Source organism: Podarcis tiliguerta (genome assembly GCF_965153285.1).
Source record: "Podarcis tiliguerta genome assembly, chromosome: 1".
Lineage (NCBI taxonomy): Eukaryota > Metazoa > Chordata > Lepidosauria > Squamata > Lacertidae > Podarcis > Podarcis tiliguerta.
In genome coordinates, this window is record NC_139534.1 from 15,123,479 (window position 1) to 15,149,333 (window position 25,855).

Below are 25,855 nucleotides of genomic sequence, written 5' to 3' on the forward strand. Positions count from 1 at the left end.
TATGGCTACTGGTCACACTAGCCATGTTACTTCAGTATCAATGGCTGATGCCTCTAAATACCAGTTACTAGGGACTATTTTACCAACACCCTGACCCCCGCAAGTGTCTAGGTTTTGGGGAAAAGAGTGGTTATTCTACAATAGTTAGGTTTTTTGTTTGTTTTTTACAAATCTGTGTAAAAATATGCATAATCTGCATTTTTGTTGCCCATATGCTCTCTGCATGCTTCTGATCAATATTGCCGGTATCGCCTAAGAAATGTGAGCTGCTGCTGCTGCTGCTAACAAGATGACTAAGCGCAGATCAATAAAGCAAGCAGGAGATTCAAGTTGAGAAGCAGCTGAACAAAGGAAGGTTACAGGGCTGCCCCTTCCTCCAGCTAGCCAGAGCTCTGTCTAATTATGGCCCCCAGAAAGCAAACCCGAATCGCTTCTCCTTGTCGATACCCTGGTTATTGCAGAAAGCAGCATTTGAAGAAGCCTGTGGAGGGACTTCAAACATTTACCACTTTCGCGAAGCATCTCATACGGATCCCTTCCTGCTAGAAGGAAAGATGTGTGTGGAGGGGGCAGGAAGAGGAGGGTGGAACCGCATTTCGACTAATGTGCATGTAGGAATGCTAGCGAGGTGATTTTTGCCCTGAGCAAGAGCTTGGCTTCAATTCCTTCAACAGCCTGAAAGCTGCTTGAGTCCAAATATGCACCTAAAATTGTATGTCAATTTTTTTTTTTTAAAGCCCTCATGACGGGCAGCTAACACACCTTTCGTTTGTGAAATACATTTTCTCAAATGTCAATGAAAGAAAATTGAGCAACCGCTGGAACTGAGAAGGAAAGAAACTCTGTACCGTATTTTTCGCTCTATAAGACACACCCAGTTTTAGAGGAGGAGAACAAGAAAAAAAATATTCTCTCCCTCTCTGCGCAGCGCCTCTCCAGCAAAGCGGGGGGGGGGGGGGAGAAACGGAAGGGGCTTTGCTGAAGGGGTGCTGCACAGCTTTCTCTCTCTGCACAGCGCCTCTCCAGCGAAGCAAAGTCAGAACAGCAAGAAGGATCGCTGCGCACCGATCCCTCTTGTTCTCCTGGCTTCAGCGATAGCTGCGCAGCCTGCATTTGCCCCATAAGACATACACACATTTCCCCTTACTTTTTAGGAGGGGAAAAGTGTGTCTTATAGAGTGAAAAATACGGTATATATTTCTAGAAAAGTACTCCTATGCTTGTATAAAACCCAAACCTCTTACATTAGCAACCTAGATTAATGATTTTAAAATTATTACTTACTTTTTATCTTGCAGCCTATATATCTATATCTATATCTATATCTATCTATCTATCTGTCTATCTATCTATCTATCTATCTATCATCTATCTATCTATCATCTATCTATCTATATATCACAAATTCTTTAAAGTATCTCCCTACTCCCCAAAACTATATTTCAGCATGAAACCTCTGAAAGGAGGCAGCTGGAGGCAGGCCAGAGTAGGAGCTCCTATATTTAGAAATATAGAAATGAAAACTTTGATATTCCAACCTGAAGGCAACTTTCATTTTCAGGTCTTTTTGCCACTGAAAACTGAACCTCTCTGAATACAGACATCTCTGTCGCCCTAATTACAAAAGAAGAATGAATGGAAGCATCCAATTTTACACTGTACAAAGAGCTGGTCAATGTACACAAGCGCTACAAGACCGCAATGTTTTTTCCTGAATATACAGAGAATGGTTGAAAGCTTTCTGTCTCCTTTCTTTAGAGAGGTTCTGTAAGCTGGGAAGTCACCAGAGATGGGACAAATCTGACAATTTCATATGCTCTAATTTTTCCACTTAGGTCTCCCCATTTCTGCAACATTTTGCTTTTCTTTTCTTTTTTTAAAAAAACAGCCTTAGGAAAATTAGTCAGAATTTCAATGCTAATTCTCCTAAGAAACACATTTTTTGTAGGCTGTTTCAACCAATATACATATTTCTGGAACATCTCCTCATTCTAGGGTTGCCATATGTCTGGAATTTCCCAACATAGCTGGGACTTAGCCCTTGTAAACAGTAAATCTGGACTTATGGCAACCCATGTCGGAAGTATAGATTTTGGCGAATTTCCTTTAAAATAGCTCAAAATTTCTTTTTTTTGAGATTTTGCAAAACAATCTCAACAACTTTGGCAAACAAGAAGAAAGAAAGAAAGAAAGAAAGAAAGAAAGAAAGAAAGAAAGAAAGAAAGAAAGAAGCTCAACAACTTTTGTGTCTGGATTTTCACTCTTTGAAATATGGCAACCCTACCTTATGCAATACATTTCTGTATGTTATTTACACTAATATAATACATTTTTATTCACACTCTTCTGTAATATATAGGGTTGCCATGTTTCAGAAAGTGGGCCGAGGTTGCTGAACTTTTCTTTTTTGTCAACAACAAAAATGAGTTTTTGAGCTATTTTTAATGGTCTCGCACACATTGTTTGGAAAACTGCATCACACATTTTGCAGAAATGTGTGACTTTCAAAGAGGGGCTGAAATGTACCCAAAGATGAGACCAAATTAATTTTAGAGGCAATGACATTCTCTCACGCCCCCTGCCACCCATGGACTTCCAGCAGGGCTTCTCAATCCACAGGATGGTCTATGTGTGAGAAAGGACTCCTTCAGATATTTGAGGCTCAAGTCATTTAAGGCTTAGTATATCAATGTACGTAACTTGCACTGGACTTGGAAACACATAGCCAACCATTTACCAGCTGCATTGCAGTGAGAAGTTCAGCAGGCTCTGCTCCATCTTCGCTGTGGCAAGAGGAGCTGGACCAGTTGATTTCTCAGTAAAAGGTAAAGTAAAACGATAAAGGACCCCTGGACGGTTAAGTCCAGTCAAAGGCAACTATGGGGTTGTGGCGCTCATCTCGCTTTTCAGGCTGAGGGAGCTGGCGTCTTTCTGGGTCATGTGGCCAGCATGACTAAACCGCTTCTGGAGCAACGGAACACCGTGATGAAACCAGAGCACACAGAAACGCTGTTGACCTTCCCACCACAGCGGTGCCTATTTATCTACTTGCACTGGTGTGCTTTCGAACTGCTAGGTTGGCAAGAGCTGGGACAGAGCAACGGGAGCTCACTCTGTTGTGGGGATTCGAACTGCTGACCTTCTGATCGGCAAGCTCAAGAGGCTCAGTGGTTTAGACCACAGCACCACCCGTGTCCCCTGTACTCTGCATGTGCCATGAACGTACATTTGGTAGAGAAAGGTCCCCGTTACTTTTTTAACCTAAATTTAAAATTAATGTTGACCATGATTATACATCTCTAGTGGAAATCTCAAATGGAGTTGTTTTGTTAAGATCAACAATACTGTCAACATAATTGCTTTAGATTCTGTTTAGAATATCTTCCTTTATAAATGGTGAGAAGCTTACAATGTTATTTTGACTATTTCTTTGTTTTCATTGTTCTATATGTTTTGTGTGGCTATTCAGGAGATTACTTTTTGCATGTGCAAGTTGGACAGTGCTTTTAATATAGTATAATGTAGTATAATGTACAATGTATAATGTAGTAATTATGAGAGGAACAATGAGTTTTGTATTCTGTGCCAGGAACAGAGAAGATAATGATTCCCTAAAAGTTGCTGGTTTCTTACTGAAGTTTGGAAAAAAAGAGTGGCAGTGTTTTAAATAACACATCCTCCAAATCACCCTCTCTTATCTGAAGTGACAAAAATTGGAATAGAGGGGAAGGAAACCCTTCTCATAACCTATGCCAATATTCTTGGGACTGTGAGATTGCCGATGCTTCTATAAAGAAAATTCAAAATGCCCAGGATTAAATGGAAAGAAAACAAGTAAAAAAAATAATAAATTGCTCAGAAGCCAAATGGAAGATAAAAGGTAAAGGTAAAGGTACCCCTGCCCGTACGGGCCAGTCTTGACAGACTCTAGGGTTGTGCGCCCATCTCACTCAAAGAGGCCGGGGGCCAGCGCTGTCCGAAGACACTTCCGGGTCACATGGCCAGCATGACATCGCTGCTCTGGCGAGCCAGAGCTGCACACGGAAACGCCGTTTACCTTCCCGCTAGTAAGCGGTCCCTATTTATCTACTTGCACCCAGGGGTGCTTTCGAACTGCTAGGTTGGCAGGCACTGGGACCGAACAGCGGGAGCGCACCCCACCGCGGGGATTCGAACCGCCGACCTTTCGATCGGCAAGCCCTAGGCACTGAGGCTTTAACCCACAGCGCCACCCGTGGATGATAAACAAGCCAAATCAGGCTTTATCAGAGAAGCCCATGCATGCACGTCTAGAGCTGCAAGGAACTTTCAACATTGCAGTACATTACTGTGTGCTGTTACTGATAAAGCAGCACACACCTAGAACTCAGGTATTTTGAGTTTGCCTTATCAAATGCAGTGACTGTGATTGCCTGCTTAGATGTTTGCAGCCAGAGAACTCGGCCGGCTGTTTCAGTGTGGGAAATTCAGCCTTGCTACCACCATCAACAGCTTCTTGGCCTTTATTATCCTCTCGGGGCTGCCACTTCATCACGCTGCAATGATTTCTGCCTGCCGTGCAGCTGATTCGAGGCACAGAGCCCTCTATCCACAATCTTTACCTAGAACTCCATTTGCCAGCAGACACTATTACCCTTATTGCCAGGCATCGCATCCCTGCCCCACAACACCCATCTCTGGAAAACAGCTTCATAGTAATGCACAGAATGGTGAGAGAAACTACACAGCAGCTTCACAGTGCATAATGTTAGCAGAACACGCTGGGAAGAGATAAAGCTCTAGGTAGCAGCACCATGTCTGAGCAGCAGAAATGTGTGCAGCTACTGTTCTGTCGCAATGTCATGTTTTAGCTGCTTAACTGCATTTTGCCCTACCAGTCTCAACGGGCAGCAGCCGGCACTGTCCACGGGTATGTAAACAAAACAGCAAACAAATATATAATAAATAAAATAATGCTTACAAAGAACCCTTTAATCAGACAAGAGCAGAATGAAATAGATGTTGCTGCATCTTACTTATCAGGCATTCATAACAGCACTGCCAGACGATGGCAAAGAAGAGGGGGGGAAATAACTATTTGTGGAAGTGAAGAATCAAGGAAGTCAAAGGACGTCAGCTTCTTGCAGTGCCTCCTATTGAGAATAAATTAAACGAAACAGCTGATATTCTGTTGCGTGACCAAGGTCATTCCAATCACGGAGATGAAGGAAAGGAAATCTTATTAAATGGTGCTGTGAAAAACCACAACAAACTGTTCGCAAAGGAGCAAGTGAAGTACCCAGCAACCAACTCCCTCAGCCCCTGGTCAAAATGCAACAAAGTCAATCAGTTAAATATTTCAACCTAATAACACGGGTTTCCCCTAAGCGATTTCATATACAGACTTGGCTTATTTTTCCTGATTCTTGTTTAATCCATTCTCATCATAGCTAGATAGAGCCACATTCCTATTTTTAAATGAAATTGTAAGTGAAATACCCCTGGGAGGGGGTGTTTTTGATGTACAACACACATAGCTTTAAATCTCAGATAATGTAAAGAGAGAGAGAGAGAGAGAGAGAGAGAGAGAGAGAGAGAGAGAGAGATTAAAAGTCATGAGGGATTTCCCCCCTTTCTCTCTCTCTCTCTCTCTCTTTATCTAGTCAGAAATATATTTTCCCATTATGTAATGCTGTCAGGAATTGATAACGCTTGTCATAACCGGTCTACATTCTAATTCAGTGCACCGCTATCTTTTGGAAATGCGCTGCCACTGATTATGGAACAGTCCGTTGGCACCTATTATATTTAGAGGAAGGGTTATTTATGACATTTCCACCCTTCGTTTCCCTCCAAGCAGCTTAGGCTGGCGCTTTCTCCTCACAACCACCTTGCAAAGTAGTTTATTCTGAGACGGAGGTACTTCTAGAAAATCCATGACAGAGACGGTGATTTGGTGGCATTCAGATCTGAAAGCACAACCTGGGATGTAGGAAATTCTTTCTTCTTTGGCGATCACTCGTAGACGAGTAAGATTGTCTTCCATGAACATGGTCTTAAACAGTGAGTCCGCAAGTGACTGTGGAGGCCAATTTTGGATCCACACGTCCTTCCACAGTGGGGACCTAGGTTTCCAGGTGGGAGTTGATTATGGTGAGAGTTTGCCAAACGTGCCTCCCACACCTTCCTCTAATCATGTTTCTCCCTTTTGTCCTGAGTTTGAGTGTCTTCAAAGCCCATGACACCTTTGGTAAAGGCTGTTCTCCAGTTGGAGCACATGCAGACCAGTCAGTGTTTCCCAGTTGTCGGTGTTTATACTACGTTTCTTTTTAGATTTGCCTTCAGAGAGTCTTTAAACCTCTTTTGTTGACCACCGGCATTACGCTTTCCAGTTTTAAGTACAGAATATAGTAGTTACTTTGGAAGACGATAATCAGGCATCCGCACAATATGACCAGTCCAACAAAGTTGATGTTGAAGAATCATTGCTTCCATACTGGTGATCTTTGCTTCTTCCAGTACACTGGCATTAGTTCGCCTGTCTTCCCAAGTGATGTGTAAATTTTTTCGGAGATGCAGTTGATAGAATCTTTCGAGGAGTTGGAGATGGCGTTTATAAGTGGTAAATGTTTCACAAGCAGACAGTAAGGTTGGTAGTACAATAGCTTTGTAAACAAGCATTTTGGTTTTGCTGCCGGAGCGCAGAGGTGATCACACTAGCTTAGGGTTACCAGACATTCCCAGTTCCAGGGACAGTCCCTGGATTTGCAAATCTGTCCCCAGACAAATTCCATCCCTGGAATGTCCCCAGATTTGCAAATCTGTCCCCGGGAAACGTGGCAGCGGCAGCCTCAGCTGCCTGGAGCCAGCCTGGTAGCGCAGTTGGCTCTGGCTGCTTTCAGGAGCTGCTCGCTGCCATAGCGCCCACCATTTCCCCTCACCGGAAGTCCCCATATGATGTGTCTTGTGCTCAACACATCATATGGGGCCTTCTGGCGAGGAGCTCCTGAAACCAGCCAGAGCCAACTGCGTTACCAGGCTGGCTCTGGGCAGCTGAGACTGCTGGTGCTGCTGCCACTGCCAAGGGGGAACCAGGGACGTCCGGCGGTACAGATCTCCTTCCCCCTTTGTTTTGACTGATGGGGGAAGCTCGGGAGTTGTGGGCGGCTGACCGTTGCCTAGTTTTTTAACAACCTCTGTGTATTTATGTTTCACAGGGTGTGAAAGAAGGGCTTTGCACCTTTATACAATATGCATGTGTGCTTGGGCTCAGGGTCTTTTGCCTCACCATCCCCACTACTGACTCCCTGTTGCTACTCAGCTTAAAAAAAAAAAAAGTGTCACCCACCCGGGAAGAATGGCAGATGAAGCTGATGGACTACATGGAAATGGCAGAAATGACTGGCAGAATCCGAGACCAGGGAGAAGAGTCGATGGAAGAAGATTGGAAAAAATTTAAAGTATATTTACAGAATTACTGCAAAATTAAGGAATGTTAGAAGAATACTGGAATGAAATTATATGGTTTTAGCAGAAATGTTATAAAGAATTAAGCAAAAACTGATTGTTAATGGGTTAAAGTGGAAAATTTAAAGTTAGGCTGTGTTAAGATAAATTATAGAACAAAAAATTGAGAAAGAGGGAAAGGATTTGCTGAATTAGCTAATTTGAACTAGAATACAAAAAAGGGAGGTGTGAGGAAGTCGAGGAAATAAGTAAATGAAAGATAAAGATATGGAAATTGGATGTGTTTTTAAATGTTTTTGTTTTTTCTTGTTGTTTTGATGTATTGTTTCCCCCTTTCTATTCTCGATGTATTGCCTGTTAATTTTTTAATGCTTTTTTCTTATACTTTTTTTCTGTAACTATAAAACTTCTAATAAATATTATTTTTTTAATTATTATTTTTTTAAAGTGTCCCCGGATTCATTGAAAAAAATCTGGTAACCACATACTAGCTTCAACTATTGCCCTGTTCAAATCCAGGAGTACGACACAAGCTCCATCCCCCTGCATCCACATCTGTGTTACCCCTGCCATGAGTTGGAGGGTGACTGTCTGAAGAAGGGAGCTGCCAGTATGAACTGCATGTTGTTGAACTTTGAGTAATCAGTCTTCTAAATCACCCGAGGAGCCTTCCTGTGCATTATCATCATTTATTAAATCTGTATACTGTCGTATACCCACAGGTCTCAGGGCAGTTCGCAACATAAAATCATATTATGTAAAACACAAAATACATAATAAAAACAAAAAAAAGAACAACCAAATAACTGCCCCCCTCCCCAAAACATTTAAAAAGAACATTGGATATCAATTTGTCAAAGGCCTGGTTAAAGAGGAATGTTTCTACCTGGTGCCTAAAGGTGTACAGTCATACCTCAGGTTGCGAACGTGATCTGTGCAGGAGGCATGTTCGCAACCCACAGCGTTCGCAGCCTGAAGCACTGTGTCTGTGCACGTGCGTGACGTGATTTGGTGCTTCTGCGCATGTGTGTGATGTCATTTTGCATTTCTGCGCATGTGTGAGCGCGAAACCCGGAAGTAACCTGTTCTGGTACTTCTGGGTTCGGCATGGTCCGCAACTCGAAAACGCACAACCTGCAGCGTTCGTAACCCGAGGGTTGACTGTATAATTAAGATGCCAGTTGAACCTCCTTGGGGAGAGCATTCCACAAATGGGGAACCACTGCAGAAAAGGCCCGTTCTCATGCTGACACTCTCTGGACCTTTCATGGAGGAGCTAAAGTAAAGGTAAAGGACCCCTGGGCAGTTATGTCCAGTCGAATTCGACTATGGGGTGTGGCGCTCATCTTCGCTTTCAGGCTGAGGGAGCTGGTGTTTGTCCACAGACAGCTTCTCCGGGTCATGTGGCCAGCATGACTAAACCGCTTCTGGCACAACGGGACACTGTGATGAGTGCCAGAGCGCATGGAAACGCTGTTTACCTTCCTGCCGCAGTATTACCTATTTATCTACTAGCGCTGGTGTGCTTTCAAACTGCTAGGTTGGCAGGAGCTGGGACAAAGCAATGAGAGCTCTGTCCCAGGAGCTGGGACAAAGTAACGAGAGCTCACCTGTCACATGGATTGGAACTGCTGACCTTACGATTGGCAGGCCCAACAGGTTGGTGGTTTAGACCACAGCGCCAATCACCACACATGGAGGAGGCACATAAAGAAGGGCCTCAGAAGATGAATGAATGAATTTTATTACTTCGGTCACAGACCAGTTTCAGCCCACATACAGAATCAAGTAAATCATAAAACACGATAGGGATACATTTGAATTTGCAATTAGGTATAACAGGGACAATACAGATATAGCAGCAGTTAAAAATATATATAAATTAAAACTTAGTCACTAACATATAACCTAAAATTATCATTTAAGGCCTTAATCATTATGATAGCACAGCTTGTTCCCTAAGTTTTTTGGCACAGGGTCCGGGTATTTTCATATTGAAAGAGGCAATCCTTGAGGTATCTCGGACCTGAGCTGTTTAAGTTACCTTGCATCAGATCCACCAATTTACAGAGGGCAACAGAGACAAGTGGCAGAGGATGGAATTAGCATGTGTTCTATTTCTGGATTTGAATTGGGAGATAGTTGCCTGGAGAGTTTAGCCTGTTTTCCCACATCCAAGCCCTTCCTACGACTCCTTGCTGGAAAAATTATGGAACGGAACGTGAGACATCCATTTGCACCTCACTGGGATATTTCCCCCCTTTTGTATTATTTCTGTTTTGCCTATAGCCACCCCAAAACGCAGAAGGTTAAAAGAAAAAAAGCAGCGGGGGAAACAAAGTAAACATCATAAAACCCTATGAGATTACATGGCGTGTGCAAGAGGTGAAAGTCAGACACACACACAGTGAGGATGGTACCTTATTTAAGCTCATTTATCTTATTGAGCATGGCAGAGACATGGATTCTGAGCATGCGTGGAAGGACTAACAGGAGGGATTAGCAAGCATTAAAAAGCTTCTAATTTGCTTTGGAGCAGGGATTTCTGCATTTTGAATATGCAGAAACAAACATAAATGATGCACGATGTATTTATGAACTGGGGCGTAAATGTGCAGCACTGGTTCGTGGCAGCTCAGGAGTCTCCTGTGCAATACCTTCAGCAGCTCTGCAAATACAATTTCTGAGTTTATCCGTAGCCGTTGCTAACATAACATAATGTTGCAGATGAGTGGCTACATGATATTATGAGGAAACAAGCAAAGCACAGCAGCCTAAGGGGAATGGATACATTATAGTGTGTAGAGCGCGAGACTCTTAATCTGAGGGTTGTGGGTTCGAGCGCCATGTTGGGCAAAAGATTCCTGCACTGCAGAGGGTTGGACTAGATGACCCGCATGGTCCCTTCCCACTCTGCAATTCTATACGTACATATGGCTTTATCTATATATCTTTAAATATGAAAGCCTCTGCACCGAAGTTGGTCCCAAGTTCTTTCAGTGATTCTTGTCAATGTAAATCCTAAAACAGGACATCCATTCATTGCAAAATAAAAATAAAAATTAAATAACGGTTATTTGGTTTTACAAATATAGAATTATAACAGTACAATACAAAATACATATCCATATTTAGAGATTTCTTCTATTCTCTGAACTTCCCACCTTCCCCTCCATGAGTCCTATTGTCATCCTTTTCAACTGCATATTATTTCATAATCAGTGTTTTATGTTCTCCATTTGTCCATAATATTTGCTACATTACAAGTGTTATTGTAATCCTGCAAGTGCTTTCATCTGCTTACAGCGGTCGCTTAGATAATGTTATGTACTGAGTTGAATAGGATCCAAACTGCAGCAGTCTGATTGGTCCTAGAACAATAGGATTCAGAATGCAGCAGTCTGATTGGTCCTAGAACAATGCAGCAGTATGATTGGTTGGCAGGAACCACCCAATCATGCTCCAGACAGAAGTGAATCCACAACCTGATTGGCTTACAGTAGAATTCCGGAATTAGCCAATCATGTGCAGCCCATTGTGTAAATAATGTATATAAAGCAGATACTTTGAGGGGACTTTCATTCATTCCTCCTCACCACTATGAGCTGAATAAAGAGCATGAAATCACTTTGTGACTCTGAGTATATTTCAGATAAATAATAATTTCCGCCCCCATTCTTTGTTGAAGTTTTGGTCTTCTTAGTTCCTGAGCTTTCCGGTCAGTCTTGCCATTTCGAAATGGCATTCATTGCAAAAATCACCCCCCCACCTTCCGGAAACCTTAAGAGGCAGGGGCACCATCTGGGGGGTGGGGGTTGCCGAGGGGCCAGAGCCGGCCAATACTTTGCAAGAAGGGGGATCGCTCCCCCCCCAAAAAAAATTATATGGTGATCCTCAAAAGGATGTTCCAGGACAAAGATGCTTAGCTTTGCTGTGTCCTTTTGAGGACTGCCAGGGAGGCAGCATTGTGAACCATCTTGACCAGGGGTCAGCAACCTTTTTCAGCCATGGGCCAGTCCACCGTTCCTCAGATCATGTGGTGGGCCGGACTATATTTTGAAAAAATAATAATGAACAAATTCCTATGCCCCACAATAACCCAGAGAAGCATTTCAAATAAAAGCACACATTCTACTCATGTAAAAACACCAGGCAGGCCCCACAAATAAACCAGAGATGCATTTTAAATAAAAGCACACATTCTACTCATGTAAAAACACGCTGATTCCCGGACCGTCCACGGGCCAGATTGAGAAGGCAATTGGGCCGCATCCAGCCCCCGGGACTTAGGTTGCCTACCCCTGATCTTGACCCTGGCGTGTCCCTTTGAGGATCACCAGAGCAGCTCCCCAGAAGGCACGATGGCTATCTCCTCCTGAGATGCACAGGGCAAAACGTCTTTGTTGCAAGTATGCCTTTCATAAGGTAAGGCAGCTGGTAGTGGGTGGGTGGGTGGGTGATGGACTGGGTGGGTAGCCTGCCTCGACTGGGGTTGTGTGTCACATGTGTGACATCATGCATGTGCTACAGCCCCCCCCCAATGTTGGGTACAACTTGGTGCACCTGCTAAGAGATTTCACACCTTCCTTCCTTTCTGAAACATTTCTTCTTTTTCTTCCAGAAAGCCTGGGACTCTCTAATAGCTCACTCCAGCCTTTTATTTATTAAGCTGCTCACGCCAATAATAGTACTACAAGCTGGAGCTTGCATGGCTCCTGCTGTTTATTTATTTCCTTCAGAGCAAATTATAAGACATAGTGCATTTTCAAGCTATGCGCTTGTGGACAAACCAAACAGCTTTCATGTCAATGTTCATTCACCATATAGTTGAGATCTTTCATTAGTGAAAATGAGGCATAAGACAACTCATGTAAAACATGGCCTCAATTCATTAAAAAGGAAATTAAAACATGGTGCCGGACAGGAACCGTCTAAGAAGTTGGCAAAATGTAAGCTGTTCCTTTGGAGCAGGTTGATCAGCCAAATATCATTGTGCTCATTTGATGATCTAAAGAGCTACCTAAGAAGAAGAGGCCTGCTGGAGCAAGATCTCAGAACAGTGACCACATGGCGGCATGTATAGACTGCACACTAGGACAATTTTCTGAAGTGGGCAATGATGTTCATGATTCCTTTTCAGCAGAGGCGCCAACTACAGGGGGCAGAAGGGGCTTCATCCCCCTCAATATTTGTGGGCAGGGGACTGAGCCCCCCAATACTGAGGGGGCCACCATCCCCCACCACTGCCAGGCGAGCACTTGTGCACTGGGTGGGGGCAGAAAGCATGGAAGGTGAAGATCACCCTCTGTGCCCCCATCTCCCACTGCTGATGGGAGAGTGCTGGCGTCCTGGATGGGAGTGGGACACGTCCCATGACACCAGGTCCCCTCAATGTGTGTGGGACGTTGGTGCCCCTGCTTTTTAGATTCCTGAATGAGCTGCATCTCAGTGTCTTCTCTTGTGCTTTGGAATATATATGTCTTGGATATGTTATGTGAAATTCCCCACCCACTAATATCATAAACAAAAGAGAGTGTGCCGGATTTACCTTTTATCCTAAAGCAAAGTTACAGGCTGTTATCATTTTTCAATATCTTAGGGAAAAGGTTTGACACATAGTAATTTTTAGTTTTTTTAAAAAAAACTCCTTAATTTGAAGGGACACTGTCAGGTAGTTTAAGCTCAGAATCTGACCTACTTTTAAATGTTACAAATTACAATCTAGGACAGGCTTCCTTTTCAGATTTTTGAAGTTTATTACTAAACATGACAAAGGAACACCGCTGACAGCAAGAAGGCTTTGGATCAAGATTCTTATACATTTGTTCAATTGGGGAGGAAATTCCCACCCAGATGGAGCAACCTAGGATACCTCTGCGAGCTAGAAAAGTGCAAAGCCTTCATTTCCAACAAGTATTCAAATGGGACTCCTCTACCCTCAAGACTTTCTAAATCATGGATGGGGAACCTGAAGTATACCTGAAGGAGCATCTCCACCCCCATTGTTCACCTCAGACACTGAAGTCCAGCGCTGAGGGCCTTCTGGTGGTTCCCTCACTGTGAGAAGTGAATCTACAGGGTACCAGGCAGAGGGCCTTCTTGGTAGTGGCGCCCACCCTGTGGAACACCCTCCCATCAGATGTCAAGGAAATAAACAACTATCTGACTTTTAGAAGACATCTGAAGGCAGCCCTGTTTAGGGAAGTTTTTAATGTTTGGTGATTTATTGTATTTTTAATATTTTGTTGGAAGCCGCCCAGAGTGGCTGGGGAAACCCAGCCAGATGGATGGGGTATAAATAATAAATAATAAATCCCCCCCCCAGCAGTAGATAAGCAGAACAAAGGAAAAGGAGTCTTCTTAGCAGTTAGAAACTTTAAAGATCACAGCGAGAGAACAAAGAACCCATCTCCTAGGAATGTCAGTGCTCCCAATGAAGAATTCCACCCCCTTACGTCCCTAGTCACCCATGTCACTCCTATGTTTTGTAACCTGACCTTGTACTCTCTGTGCTTTCTGTTCTGCCACTTTCTCAGCCCTTCTTGACCTTGGGGAGAGCAGATGAATGCTTTCCAGAGACAGTGAATCTGTTAACTCCCCCCCCACCCCGTGTTTCTACTCCTAGCTGTTCCTCATCCAGTATTTCCCAGCTTCTGCCTTCTGAACTACGTCCCTCTGCAAACCACTGTTCCAAATCTATACTGTCCTCCTGCTCCTGGGAAGATTCAGGAGCAGGAACAGGGGTTGGCTCCCACCATCCTTCCTCAGTGCACCCCCCCCCCCTTAGCACGGTCCCTGACAGGTGCTTTTGATACTGTCAGACTACAACTCCCATCATTCCTGGCCATTGAGCATGCTGCCTGGAGCTGATGGGCCCCAGATTCCCCATCCTAGATCTAGAGGGAGATAACCTCCGTTTTCCTGAATGGTTGATCCTGTCAGCACAGGTTCCTCCCCATGCCTCAGTGAGCAACTAGGGGAGTAGGTGGTATCTCCAAGGCCAGGTATGGACCAGGGATGTCCATTTGCTGATCTGCAATGGAGTGAGTTAGGTCCACAGTAGCAAAACACCTTTATTTCCTTGGGAGTTTGCCTAATTTCTGACTATGAGGGTTACCCTTTTGGGACCTGAATCATGGCTGAATGCCCCCCTAAAACACACAAGGAGCTTGATAAGACTGACACAATGCATTTTGAGATCATGCTCTGTCAAAAAAGGATACTGATCAATGACATGGCCTATATTCCTTAGAGCAGAAAGTATCCCTATGTGATTCCCCCCCCCCCCCAGTAAATGTAACTCAAAATCTGAAATAAGCTGGACAAATCTCCAAAGTGTTCCCAGCAAAACAAACACACCAAGGACCCCTTTTATAGATCCCGAGCGAGGAATTGGAAGACATCATTTCAGGGATGTTATCAAAGAGAAAATGTTTCCTTGTATAGTAATCAGCAATATGAGAGGCATTAAAATCCGCTGAGCTAAAGTGCACAGGCAGCATCCATAAAATAATCTCTAAATACAATCAAAGCAGCGTGGCAGATAAGACGAAAGCTATGAACGGCAAGGAGCCCAGGGTTTCGTAAATGTTTCTAAAACCGAGGTGTGAACTTCTCATGAACCTTGGTATTATTGTTACCTAATTAATAATTTGCAAAGTGTTTGGCTGTTTTTAACATAGATTCTTAAGTTTCCCAGTGAAGGTCATTCCGTAAAAGCTGTACGGGAAGCTGGATGCCACATTCTGGATTTCAAGATGCAGGTTCAGAAGAATGCAATCGCCATGGATGAAATGATGGCACACCATGAGGAGTGAGGTCTTCTGTCTGGGAAGTGAGACTTGCTCCTGAATAGACTGTACTGGTTCTAGGGGTTGCTCGTGTGTAAGTTGCCGTTACTCTTGGCTAGGTTGCCTGGTTGAACCCTTTCTGTCTGGACAGCCCCAAGTTCCGTGGCTGCCTCAGTCGCTGGCAGAATCCGTCAGTGGGCGTTTCTTGAACCTCTTCCAGCATAGAAGCTGTTTGACGCCCAGTCTCCTCCTACTCTGCCTGCGTGGAAGTCTTCTGCGCAAAGTGGGTGTGGGTACCCGTGCCCTCTCCGCAGGTCTCCGGCGAGGAGTCCTGGAGCCACCACTCCGATTCCCCCATCTGCCCCCCTTCTCCACTGGTGTTACGCTTATTTCCTTCCCCAGTGGATGGGCTACCTCTCTCCCTACTGGGACCCTCTCCACCATCCCTCTGGAGCCTCCTCTCCGCCTCCAGCTCCGATGGCAGTTCCCTGACATAGACATAGTTAGGATTGCAGCCTAAGAGCAGAACCCAATAAGCTCTAAGTATTTGAGAATGCAACGTGTGCAATCCTACCCTTCTCCTTAGGATTATCTCTGCCAGCAGTAAGAAACCGCCAACAACACATTGGGTGCAAAGGATTCAAAGCCCCATGGATTCCCTGAGCGGGTCTGATTCAAGGGGGTAGGGGTGCTAAAATATGGGTGGGGGGGTAGGTAAGCCCCACTTGCACCACATAGTCAATCACATGACGTGGTGCACACACACCATTCGAATGGCCATGTCCAACAACTTTGCGGGGGCCCTGGGCCCTCAAATATTTTATGGGAGGCAAAGACCCCTTGGCCCTAGGAGTGGGCTCCTATGAGGCCAATCTGAGGGTCTCCTAGAGCTGTTTCAGCAAATAATGAGGGGATGGTATTATTCCCTTTTGCTGTGGCCAGCATGAGCTACCAGGTTTTGAAACACAGCAATGGATTCTTCACTCTGTTCCCCAGTTCCCTGGTGCCTGGGATTTTGATTGCTCTGCAACCGTTAGTACTGATATTTCCACTCTTGAGTCCCACTTACTGGATGAGTCCAATTATTTCTGAACTCTGCGTCTTGACAAGCTGAAGCCATAATTATGCTTTTATAAATATCCAGCACAAAGGTCCTTTTGAAACAAGGAGACAGGTTTTTTTAAAAATGTGCGTTGTACACGCACAAACATAGCCTATTGTTATTCGCACCGCACATCACAGATAGATGGCGAACACCTTGCTGTCTCACGGGGCCAGCAAAATCTTAATAAGTGAACCTCCGTACATGCCAAAAAAATCAGACGCACTTCATTTTTCCATTGTCTGGCATGCCAAAAGGCAGAAGCCAAGTGTTTGGCTTCAACATCTCCTCTGAAGCTAACGGGGTCTTGCCTTCACAAAACTCCATTTCCCCAACACAAAGGAAACCACAAGCGGAAGCAATTATGCATCCCTTGCCGTGTTTTTAAATGATAACACTCCAAGTATTCCTATTCTCAGCGCTAAAGTCAAGCTGTGACAATTTGCACAAGCACTTAAGACTCCTTGCAAATTAGTCCTTCTGGTACAGCAGATCTGAAATGAAATGAAGACACAGCTCTCCGCCCGAGCAGACAACAGTCGATAAGACCTTAAATAACATTTACATATTATATGTAATATTTCAAAAAATGCTATATTAAGCATGAACTGGGGCTGTATTTTACTGGAGTTTCTAGACAAATTAAAGCCATTTATCATTTTTTTAAAAAACACACCCCACAAACCACACCACAATCTGTTCTAAAATATCTCATTAACTTTGCTTCCAAAGGCAAATGTTGTAATGCGTATTTCTGCTCGGTCTGAAGACTCAAACAGCCAGAAAAGAGCTATAAGAAATTATTGGTTTCAACTTCATGACATGCTGGTCTCTTCTTTTCTTTTTTATTGAATGAACTTGAAGCACTGTGGATGCTGCCTTGATTAACACAAATGTATACGAGGCAGGCGGTAAGAAACATGGCAGAGATGTTTGGGGGAGTTTCCTTGTTAAGATGAAAGGAGGTGTCAGATTTAAAAGCAGCGCTGTCAACTGATTAATGATTTTTTAATCTTTGATTATTCTGGCTTTTAACTGATTAATTGCGGCACTTAAATCGCATGGAATTAATTTAAGCATTGCAAACTCAATAAGTGCATGTATTTTGGGGAACGTGACGGAAGGCAACTTTTAACCTGAAACCTGAGATAACTCACACTTCGAATGAACTAAGGCTATTATTCACCGATGGAATATCACATAATTTTTCCAGCATATTTGCGAATGGAGAATACACTCCATCTCAGTGACATATCAGCCATCACGCATCGCCATCACCAAATAAACAAGTTCAAAGCTGGTCAGTATTGTGTAAGGTCCAGGTTTAAAAGCCACTGAGACATTTCTGAGCTCTCTCAGCGATAGTTACGCGGTTAGGAAGAGCCAAAGAGGTCTGCGGGCAGCATAAGGACACAGAGAGAGAAATATGATTCAGTTTGTATTCACTTGAAGGGAAATCTTCCTAAATTCCACTTTGTGAAACAATATGTGGACTGATAGTTGCACTGCTCTGAATTTCGCAATGAAGATCTCCAACCTAATAATGTATGCAAAATTGCATATACAGTGGTACCTCTGGTTACGTACTTAATTCGTTCCGGAGGTCCGTACTTAACCAGAAACTGATCTTAACCTGAAGCACCACTTTAGCTAATGGGGCCTCCTGCTGCCGCCGCGCCGCCAGAGCACGATTTCTGTTCTCATCTTGAAGCAAAGTTCTTAACCTGAGGTAATATTTCTGGGTTAGCGGAGTCTGTAACCTGAAGCGTATGTAACTTGAAGTGTATGTAACCCAAGGTACCACTGTATGAGGGGAAAGTGTGTACAAATGCATATAATCAGCGACCAATTCCTTGACTGAAGCTTGGAATCCTCCTTAAGATAACCCTTCATCACCAAGAAAATAGATATAGAGATGTAGAGATATAGATAGTGAACTAAAGATGCAACCACCTATGGTCTCAATTTCACAAATATAGCCAAAGGAAATGTGTCCCTCCAGCAAATAAAATAAAATAAACTCTTTCTTCCTAGGGTAGCATAGGGTTAACGCTTACCTGCATAATCCGTTCTTGCGTAATGTCCATCTTCTGACTTTGTAGTGGTGGTTGTGTTATCTGAAAGACAAAACATGTGTTCTGTTTTGCTACGTTCTCCTCGGGTATCTCCTGCTCTGGTAAAGTGTTGTCTTGTAGTTTTAAATCATGGCACTGGGCCATACCCAGCAAAGTTGGCCTGTTTTCGTAAGGACTTCTGCTTGTGCAACAGAATGCCTACTCCCTCTCTTCCCTGAACCTCCACTCCCCAGAAAAACAATCAGTTGGGGGTTCCCCCCACAAGCCTCTGGAGCAGATTAGGGGGATATGGGTCGCACACATGAACAGAGAGGAGATGGAGTAGAAGTTCCATGGTGGAAATGAAAGTCCTTGCATGAATTCCTTGGACTTCCTTGGATACAACCCAGAGCTACCACAAGCTAACTTTACTCTACCAATGAATGTTAACATTGTTGGCAAGCGACAAAGGAAATGGGGGCAATTGGCAGGCCCCCAGCTGGCTCCAGCCCACTGGCCGGTGTGCCGGGCGAACTCCAGTCCTTGGTGCAGCATGAACCTGCAACCTGAGCTTCAGAAGCTAGGGCACGCTACTCAGCAGAGTAAACGCTGCGCAAATAGAAGTGGCAGGAGAGGCTGTGTGAGCATATTTACAAGCAGTTTATTCAGCGTACATCAGGACAAAGGAAACATGTCTGATCTCCTTCGTGTCCAAAGCAAAGCGGCAAAAGCTATACACAAACGGAAGTTCCCAGCATCCTGTGCTGGAGTGTAAACAGACATGTGACACACAACAATCATGCCGGTTCCTTAAGGTGGAACAGAATATCCCAACAAACGTAGGAACAGTTCATATGCCCTTCTTGCCCGCTTCCTATGGGATGTAATCCATTGGTGCAGTCAAATGTAACATTCTGTCAGGGAGAATTTGGAGGAGAAAGTGACAGAAGAGGTGGAGCAGGTGATTGGGGATGCTGTGTAGCCCTTCCACCACCCAGGGACAGAGGAAGTGGAAGAGCGGGTGGAGATTAGCCACCAGGAGGAAGGGCTCAGGGATACTGCAGAGCCCTTCCACTGCCTAGAGGCCGAGGAAGGGAGCTCAGACTCTGGAAGGGAGGGAGCTTTCAAATCAGCACAGACAGGGAGGGAAATGAAATGTAAGGGTCAAAGACATCTCGCACGATTTCCCCACCTCCTTTGTTGGCGGGGGAATCGAAGAAAGCCACTGCCCAAATATGACTCAACGGGTTCAGACGCATAATCCTGAACTGTAGCTGTTTCTTGTACATATGTAATAAAAACTGTAAATATTCAGCCAACTGTGCCGGGGTGTTAATGCAAAGGGGAGACACCACCTTTACACACTCCTTGTTTCCCTAGAGTGGGCACAGGCAGTCCAGTCAGTGTAACTTCCTGTTCCATTGGTGTGGACTTCCCCCCCCTGCATGTGACCTGGGAGATGGGTGTGGCTGACTCCTTAAAAGAACCGAGTCATGCAGCCATTTTCTCATTCTGTTTTGTCTTTCTATTGTTTTGCTGTTCTCTTGCTGCCATGCTTCTCTCCTGCAGCCATTTTGTTGTTTTAATGTAATTTTGCTGTCTGCTGGCTCTCAGCCAGCAGCACATGAGTTCATTCTCCCTATGAGATGAACTCACTGTTTCTTTGTGCAACTACCAAGTAAAGCCTGCCTTTCAGGAATTGTATCGTGAACTGAAATGTGAGTAAACTTTTTGCTACTTTACTCAGAAAGACTGTTGTGTCTTTATTCTTTTAAGAGGGATTAAAGGGGACGCCAGGAAATAATCTTAACTAAGAGATTCAAGGGACGCGGGTGGCGCTGTGGGTTAAACCACAGAGCCTAGGATTTGCCGATCAGAAGGTCGGCAGTTCAAATCCCCGCGACGGAGTGAGCTCCTGTTGCTTGGTCCCTGCTCCTGCCAACCTAGCAGTTCGAAAGCATGTCAAAGTTCAAGTAGATAAATAGGTACCACTCCGGCGGGAAGGTAAACAGCGTTTCCGTGTGCTGCTCTGGTTCGCCAGAAGCGGCTTAGTCATGCTGGCCACATGACCTGTACACTGGCTCCCTCAGCCAATAAGCGAGATGAGCGCCGCAACCCCAGAGTCGGTCACGATTGGACCTAATGGTCAGGGGTCCCTTTACCTTTACCTTTAGAGATTCAAACGAATATGCAAACTAGCTTCCAGTTATATTGAGGGGAATTTGCTCTACTACATCACTTCACTAGCGTGCTCTGATGGTGTTTCCTGCTTGGCAGGGGGTTGGACTCGATGGCCCTTGTGGTCTCTTCCAACTCTATGATTCTATGAGTGAAGGAAGGATAATACTTATCCAATATATCCTTTCCTACTATCCTTAACATCCCCACACTTCCTTGAAAAACCAGTTCAAATGCTTCAGCAAAGCTACTGGTATAGTCCTGACAAGAGTGCACCACCTCAGATAAATTAGCTGAGGTGGCTCGAGGTTAAACATGCCCTGAATGTGCGAAGCTGTCAAATACATGGGGATGTTTACCACAGATGCTCATTCAGCACATAATGCCACAGGCATGAGGTCTGTACCGCATGCCTTGCTGAATGCTAGGGTTGGCTCAAAAATATAAGTATTGCTGGTTTCTCAAAGAAAATACTCCTCTTCACTGTAAAGGAAGGGGCTTTCCCATTCACTTGAAGAGTAGTCTCCATGGTCACAGATATCTGTCTGATTGCTTAACAAAAGGCAGAATAATGGGTAAAGTCAAATATCTCCTTAACAAATACATACTTTTTCAAAAGCAATACAATGACATAATTGTGAAATTATATATTTTATACTGTTATAGGTCTGGCTTTTTTTATTTTTTTAAAAAAAGAAAAATCACTGGCATTTTCAACAATCACATCCATTAAAGAATGGATTAAAAGAAGTATATAAAGGGATAACAAAAAAATAATAATAAGCATTTTAATATGTAGGTGTAGAAGATATGGCTGGGTCTGTGTGTCTGTAATGACCTTCAGTTTCAGTGGAGATGTTAGTGGGGGAAAAGAAAATGGTTTTAGAAAATAGTTAAAAGGCCTGTTTTGTGACTTTTCCTGCTGCCTCTCCTAGTGCCTGCATTCATATTTTTTTTCAGAACTGAACAGAATTTAACTTTTTAAAAAATGGCAGAACAAAATCACCCCAGTTTTGATACAGTGGAAGAAATCACTGGGATAAAAAAGCACTTTAAAAAAAAAAAATAATACCAAAAATGAAGCCCTTGCCCAAACCCCAAGTGGACGTTTTCTTAAATTAAGAGGGCATCTGGCAAGTTGTCACACTTCCAAGAATGGACCATCTGCCTCTGGGATTATGAATGAAACGAAACAGAAACCCAGCGGGCCTGTGGATTCCAGTATAGGCAGGCACGTACAGAAGACGACTGCATGCCTAGTAAGGGCCAATGAGTTCAACAGGGCTCTCCCCCTAGTAAGCGCAACTGAAACTTGGAACGCCTCAGGTTGAAAAATGAGGGAGCTGCTCTTTTGCTTCCAGGAATGGAGAAGTGTTCATTTTATGTGCCATGCCAACGACAAACTGAGAAAATCCAAATCCTGAATAACCTACCGTACTTTTCCGTCTATAAGACGCCCCCGTGTATAAGTCCCGTCGCCGGCAGAAGCTGCCAATCACCCACCCAAATGCCGGAGTGTCGGCCAATCAACACCACCCATTGACACAACAACCAATAACATGCACATTAGCTGCTGACAGCCGCGGCAGCAACCAATCAAACGTCTACCCTATGCACTACCCATGTATAGGACACATTTTAGCATGATTTTTAAAGAAAAAACCACAGTGTTATACATGGAAAAGTACAGTATCTCTGTGCTCTGTGGTGGGGAAGTGACTGAGGGCACTGCCCCTCCAACCGCAGCCTGCCCCCACAGGACTGCCTTCTTATTTACAACCACTTTTGGTTGAAATGACTAGGATCGTTGCAACAAATAATAATAATAATAATAATAATAATAATAATAATAATAATAATAATATATTATTTATACCCTGCCCATCTGGCTGAGTTTCCCCAGCCATTCAGGGCAGCTCCCAATCGAGTGTTAAAAACAATACAGCATTAAATAGTAAAAACTTCCCTAAACAGGGCTGCCTTCAGATGGCTTTTAAAAATAGGGTAGCTGCTTATTTCCTTGACATCTGATAGGAGGGTGTCAAAGAGACTTTGACCTGACTATTTACAACCAGTCCAGGGGCTGACCTTTATATAATCCTTGCGTAATTCTTCAGGGAAGAAGATTCCACCTAAACATTAGGAAGAACTTCCTGACAGTAAGAGCTGTTCGACAGTGGAATTTGCTGCCAAGGAGTGTGGTGGAGTCTCCTTCTTTGGAGGTCTTTAAGCAGAGGCTTGACAACCATATGTCAGGAGTGCTCTGATGATGTTTCCTGCTTGGCAGGGGGTTGGACTTGATGGCCCTTGTGGTCTCTTCCAATTCTATGATTCTATTCTATGATGTGTGAGGGAGGAAGATGGGGACAAAACTAGACAGAGTGGATTCTACATGTCCTTGACTCTGGCTCCACCTACTGTGGGCCTCCCTCTCTTCCACCTTGCCAGTACCAATGGGTGCCTAAAGAAGTAGAGATCTAAATTTCAACCGCACAGTGGGAAACTGTTTTAACTGCTTTAACAATTTATGGACCATAAATTGAGGCTCATACAGTAATAAATAGTATTTAGAATATACTGGATCCCATTCTGGTTGTTTAAAAAAGGACTATCTGACGTATCTAACCGTTGGAGATGTAATAGGGATAATGCTTCTCTAAAACATATGGTTCCCCCCCCCCATTGTCTTATATTGAAAGGTTTTTGGCAGAAAGTAACTGAAGCTATCAACAAAACTGTACGGAACAACTTTGCATTTACAGAGCAAATTATCCTCTTGAACTATATGCCCAGCACATGGGACCTTACAAAAGGACTATACGAGTGGACTCTCTATGCCCTTACCAGAGCAAAAAGACTGATATGGATGAACTGGAAAAATAAAAATGCGGCTCTATGATTCGACTGAAGACTTATACCAATTCGCAACATATGAACAACTTGCATATAAACGCAGACTTGCCATGGACAAATTCAATGATATCTGGAATCCATTCTTAAAAATTATGTAATAGGTTAAGAACTGGTGAAGTACAGTAACAACTTTGTAAAATACACAGTTTTGGGTTTCCCCCTTCCTCCCTTTATTTCCCCTTGTACATGGGTTCTGCTTCTCTTTCTCTTTTATTTACGTCTCACCATGTTTGGTGCACATATAATTATGTACTTTTTTGAATTTTCAATAAAGATGTTATTTAAAAAAACCACACACCGCAATAGGTGCCATTCAGAAAGCAACCAGCCTCATCCAGTAAGCAGCCAGTGTGATGGTATAGTTGAGGGGACTACTGCTTTCCCAGCTTGCAAACACAGCTTGTTGCTGGTGCTTGCTGGAGGGAAAGGCACAGGGAACTTGGGGCTCTACAGGCATGTAATAGCAAGAGCATCCAGTATATCTGAAGGAGCGTCTCCACCCCCATCGTTCTGCCCGGACACTGAGGTCCAGTGCCAAAGGCCTTCTGGCGGTTCCCTCACTGCGAGAGGCCAAGTTACAGGGAACCAGGCAGAGGGCCTTCTCGGTAGTGGCGCCCGCCCTGTGGAACGCCCTCCCATCAGATGTCAAAGCAATAAACAACTACCTGACATTCAGAAGACATCTGAAGGCAGCCCTGTTCAGGGAAGTTTTTAATATGTGACATTTTAGTGTATTTTTCATCTTTGTTGGAAGCCGCCCAGAGTGGCTGGGGAACAAATAATAAAATATTATTATTATTATTATTATTATTATTATTATTATTATTATTATTATTATTATTATTCTGCCATGCTACCCCACCCCAAGCACCTCTCACCTTGTAAGGGACAGTACCGGACTGTTTGGAAGCTAGGAGAGCACTGTCATCCCTTTGTCCCCCTCAATATTTTTTTTCAGGGGTGCAGACCCCCCCAATGTTGATGGACATCACTATTTAAATGGCCTGCGTGATCAATTATGTGGGGTGGTGCTTACCTGGGCCCCTGCTGCCCTAATACCATATTTTCCCATGTATAAGAATATGTTTTTTATATATTAAAAATGTTTAAAATTGGTGGGGTTTTCTTATACACGGGGGGGGGGGCGGGCGATCGGTGGCAGTCGCAAGCAGGAGATTGTCAGCGGAGATTGGGCGGGTGATTGGTGGCTGCAGCAAGGCCTGCTGGTGATTGGCTGCTGCTGTGGCAATTGGGTGGGTGATTGGCGGCTACTGTCAGGAGGGTGAGTGATTTTGGGCAATCCCCCCCAAAAGCTTAAGAACTCTGGGCAATCCCCCCCCCCCCATTTTGGGTCCCAAAAAATAGGGGTCATCTTATACATGGAAAAAATATGGCAAATGTTATCACAACCATCAGATGAGATAAGATGTCGAAATCTAAAGCACTGAGAGCTGTTAGTACAGAAGAGCAGAATTCAATCACGCAGAACTGTACAATGGATTGTGCTCCTGGTCAGCAAAGATACACCCCCATTTCTTTGATGGGATGTGCAAGAAGAGTCTTATAATAAAGCAGTTTCTTGCTTCCATTCCCCCCGCCTTTTCTTTCTCTTTCACTCACACCAAAGAAAATAAAAAAAAAGAACAGGGACCACTCTTGGAAATGAATTTTGCTTGGAGCATTACCTTGACATCGACCCAAAGACATGACTTCAATTTTCTCCTGTTTCTGGCATGACGCTTCTTTGATCTGGCACGCATTATCATAAGATTTCCCATCGGAAGCACAGAGAGGATTGAAGTTGGTCTGAGAACAGTCAATGTTGCACACGCACCTGGAAGGATGAAAAAAAGGCGAGCGTAAAACTCAAATAAAAAAACTTGCTATAATAGCCCCATTCCAGTATCTGTAAAGCAGAAATGCAGTAAAACAGGGTTTGCAATGATAACTCGACAGGAGTTAAGTAGCATCAAATACAGTTTCCCAGACTTGGGTCTCCAGCTAGAATTCCCACTATTCCTGACCACTGGTTCTGCTAGCAAGGGATGATGGAAGTTGGAGTCCAAAAATAGTTGGGGAAACTGTGATCTAAGAGGACAGAAGAAGGATCCTGCTGGTTCATACCAAAGGCCCAGGCAGGCCTGCATCCTATTCTCACAGTAGCCAACCCAGATACCTGTGGGAGGTCTTCAAGCAGGACTTCAGCACAACAGCAACCAGAGGCTCAGATGTGTAAGAACTTTCCAGTCAGTGCTGCCCAGAAAGACGACCTCTTTGGTGGTAGTACCAATACCTGTCAACTGTCCCAGAAAGAATGGGACACCCCCTTTTTTCTTGTGAGAGGACAGCAGCCAAAATGGCCACTGCCATCT

At 44.0% G+C, this 25,855-nt stretch overlaps 1 protein-coding gene across 1 annotated transcript in view; it reads right to left on the reverse strand.

The window, feature by feature from the left end:
• The window catches only part of TMEFF2 (transmembrane protein with EGF like and two follistatin like domains 2), a 253,143-nt gene that overhangs the window by 32,374 nt on the left and 194,914 nt on the right, over positions 1 to 25,855 (reverse strand). The window contains exons 6-7 of the mRNA XM_083412522.1: positions 25,169 to 25,317; positions 18,396 to 18,455 (exon numbers count right to left, since the gene is read on the reverse strand). Of these exons, the coding sequence (XP_083268648.1) occupies positions 18,396 to 18,455; positions 25,169 to 25,317 (209 nt within the window). The remainder of the gene's footprint in view (positions 1 to 18,395; positions 18,456 to 25,168; positions 25,318 to 25,855) is intronic.